Consider the following 3,254-nt stretch of genomic DNA (forward strand, 5'->3'; position numbering starts at 1 on the left):
ACGCAAGTGCTGAAAGGCAGGGAACAGATTTTCATGATGGGCATAATTTCTTTTGGGCACTGCTGCACATCATGCGTTGTAATCATATCCAGATCACATCAGCAATAAGGATACTATTATAGATATTAATAATAACTATATATAACATGATGTTGGATCTGCTACGCTATATTCATGCTCTACTACTTCAATGCAGTTAGAAATAAAAACACAAATATATATTAAATGCTCAATGTAGAAAAATTGGAATTAGCAACAAACTTCAATTTTGCATGTTGAAATAAACTTCCAATAATCCTCCTTGAAAAAGTCACAACAAGCTCTTGTGACTTGGAAAGTGCTATAACTCGAGAATTAATCAAGCAAATTAATTCCCCATAAACCTCTGCTCTCTTTGATTTGCCAAAGACGAGAGGCATCTTTCCCTATGCTGCTCAAACGTTGATGACGGCGAATTTGTGAGAGAGAAAGAGAGAGAGAGAGAGAGATCAGAGATTTGTGTTTGTGCTAACTGGGGTTGGGGTTAGCTACAAAGTATGCTAGTGCCCCAACTAATGGAGCATTAATGTAGGTTGTGGGCTCCGACTTCTTGTAATCAATTCGATCATCCTCATAAACATCATCCTCACCTGGCCCGCCAACAACAGCCCCAAATAAGACATTAGGGTTAGGATCTGTTGAGTTGAAGTATATGGAACCCTCTTTGCATGCAATGAACTGGGGATGGTCCTTTATGGATGGCAACGACGAGCCACGATGGTGAATACGTTGCGGATAGTAGTTGCTATACCCAACCATATAAGATAAACCCATAGGATTATCGCCCAAAATGTAATCAACTTGGCGCTTGGCCTGTTGGCGAAGCCTAGTCGGACTTACGTAAATGCTCCCACAATTAATAGCTTGAGATGTTCTAGCCAAGGAATTGGCATAGACCAATGAAAGGAATGCAATGGATGTTGTGTGCTGCAAGTTGCTGCCTCCGGGCCTGTATATGAGCCCTCCGGGACTGTACTCTATGTGCGACGCCGATGATTCGGGTACGAGCGTGCACATGAAGCTGTCCGCCGAGGCTCTGTACGACTGGAGAGAATACATGTTTCCTTCTATGACTTCCTAATTAAAAGACCAAAAATAATCAATCAATCTCAACAAAATAGACTCAATTTTTCAAAGCATTGAAAACAAAACCAGTTTTATTCTGTCAGACTAACCTTAGAGACTAAAACATTAAGGCCAGCATGTTTGTTGTCCCACCCAAATTCATTGATGTTTTCATCGGCTCCAAGGGTTTGGCCATTGCTTCGTATGTAATCAAGGTAAGCATCCTGCTGAGTTGCCCTCCTTAGCCATGCTGCTCCCCAAAGTAACTCGTCCTGTCCAACCCCACCAAAATTAAATAAATTAAATTGAAGTTAATTTACTGATTAATTATAAGAACTCACCTCAAATTGATTAGAACACGTACATAAATGTTGATCCTTTTTTTTTTTTTTTAATCCTTCTATGCAACGGATTTAGCTTGTCTTGTGTTAATAAAGCATACCTGATAACCATCAAAGTCGCAATAATATGGGCAGGCGCCATATTTAATATTGGAATTATCGCTGTAAGCTCCTCTGTAACTATCTGCAAATTGAAAAGCATTGATGGCATTTCGTAACAGAGTATCTGAGTATCCCGGGTCCGATGATCGGAAAGCTATGGATGAAGCTGCAAGAGCTGCTGCGGACTCTCCGGCAACATCAGAAGCCGGATTTGGTGCATCAACGGCGTAAACAGTCCTGGCAGTGTCCATATCTTCGGGTCTTTCCCAACAATCGTGGTCTATGTTTGGATCCCCCACCTAGTAGATAAATTGTTAATACGTTACTTTAGTAGATAATTTATACCATATTAGCTTGGTACATTCACGGGCATCCTTGGCGTGTGAATCCATATCCACGCAGCATAAAGCTCTGGTGATGACGATTTCTAGACATTCTTATCCATACTTTTTAAGGGGAAAAGGAGTCCAATCTTGCATGACTAATTTGCAAAATTACCTAGAGGTAAGAGTATTGGTTAAAAATGTATCAAGATTTCCTCAACTTTATCTTATAATATTTATTAAACATTAAAAATGTGCGACGATAGATATTGTAAGACTCATTTATTTGTCAATCTTTCTTCAGCGTTAGATCCTTAAATTTGAGCAATAATTTAAGATTATGTTTTTCTCAATCCTTCGATTTTAATCAAAGCTAATTACTCAGGTTGAAGAAGAAAATAAAAAACAATATTGTCTAAGATATTGTCTTATTATTCTTAGGCCAAATCGAGTTAATTAAATAATTAAGATTTCTAGCCCTTATATGCCCAAGAGACAGCTTGTGTGGGCGGTGGGCCAAAAAGGTCAAATGTTCGACCACCCAGTGGACCACATGAGTCAAGAGAACCACATTCCTCGATCAATTCAAAGATTAGATCAACTAAGCCATAAAATATTACAACTGCCCCACCCCCAACAGTTAATTTACACAACCACCACTGTCGCAATTACTTACCTGCACAAAAATCCGGTTGGGCAGCTGAGACACAGCCTTGAGCAAGTAATCCGTTGCCCAGCGGATCGCCACCAGTGAGTTCCTTAGCTCATTTGGGGGCATGGAATCGCCGAACTCGATCACGCTCCACGCCAACATTGTCGTCGTGAAGGCCATGGGGAAGCCGAATTTAACGTTGTCGCCGGCGTCGTAGTATCCTCCAGTCAAGTCGGCGTTGTACATCCAGCCATCGCTTAGTCCCGAGTTGGAACGCCAGGTGATCCGCTGGTCCTGTGGCAGAAATCCCGAGCGCTGGCCCTCGAAGAACAAGATGGCTTTTGACAACGCGTCTTGGTAGTCGTGGGTGCTTGAAGCAAAATTTAGCAAACCAACAAGAAGAGGAAGAAGCAGGCCGGGAGCCAAGGAGAAGGCCATTGGTGGCGGTGGCTCAGGTTGATTTGATGCGCGCGGGTGTGTCGGTCAGTGTATGGGCTTTTGGGTCGGTTTTATTGGCTGTTGGCGTCACGAGCGAGAGACATGGGGGAGTGGACGGAATGGCTAAGTTCGTATAAGCCGACACTGAGATATGTGTCAGTTGTGACTCAGGGCTCACATGCTGATGCAGCCGCAAAAGGCGAGGGCGCAGTCCCTTGTGCGTGAGCGACAAGGGGGAACGGGGGGCTTTTCATCTGGAGCAAAACTACAAACCAGCTACTATTTACATCACAC

General features: G+C 42.7%; 1 protein-coding gene across 1 annotated transcript; it reads right to left on the reverse strand.

Moving 5' to 3' along the window:
- Positions 1-249: 249 nt before the first annotated feature.
- Positions 250-3,254, reverse strand: LOC122314000 (endoglucanase 24-like). Its single transcript, XM_043129363.1, has 4 exons — positions 2,547-3,254; positions 1,547-1,846; positions 1,215-1,376; positions 250-1,116 (listed from the first exon to the last, which is right to left on the reverse strand). The coding sequence occupies exons 1-4, from the start codon at positions 2,958-2,960 to the stop codon at positions 508-510; spliced, it is 1,485 nt and encodes a 494-aa protein (XP_042985297.1). The 5' UTR covers positions 2,961-3,254; the 3' UTR covers positions 250-507.

Source organism: Carya illinoinensis, chromosome 6 (assembly GCF_018687715.1).
Source record: "Carya illinoinensis cultivar Pawnee chromosome 6, C.illinoinensisPawnee_v1, whole genome shotgun sequence".
Taxonomy (NCBI): domain Eukaryota; kingdom Viridiplantae; phylum Streptophyta; class Magnoliopsida; order Fagales; family Juglandaceae; genus Carya; species Carya illinoinensis.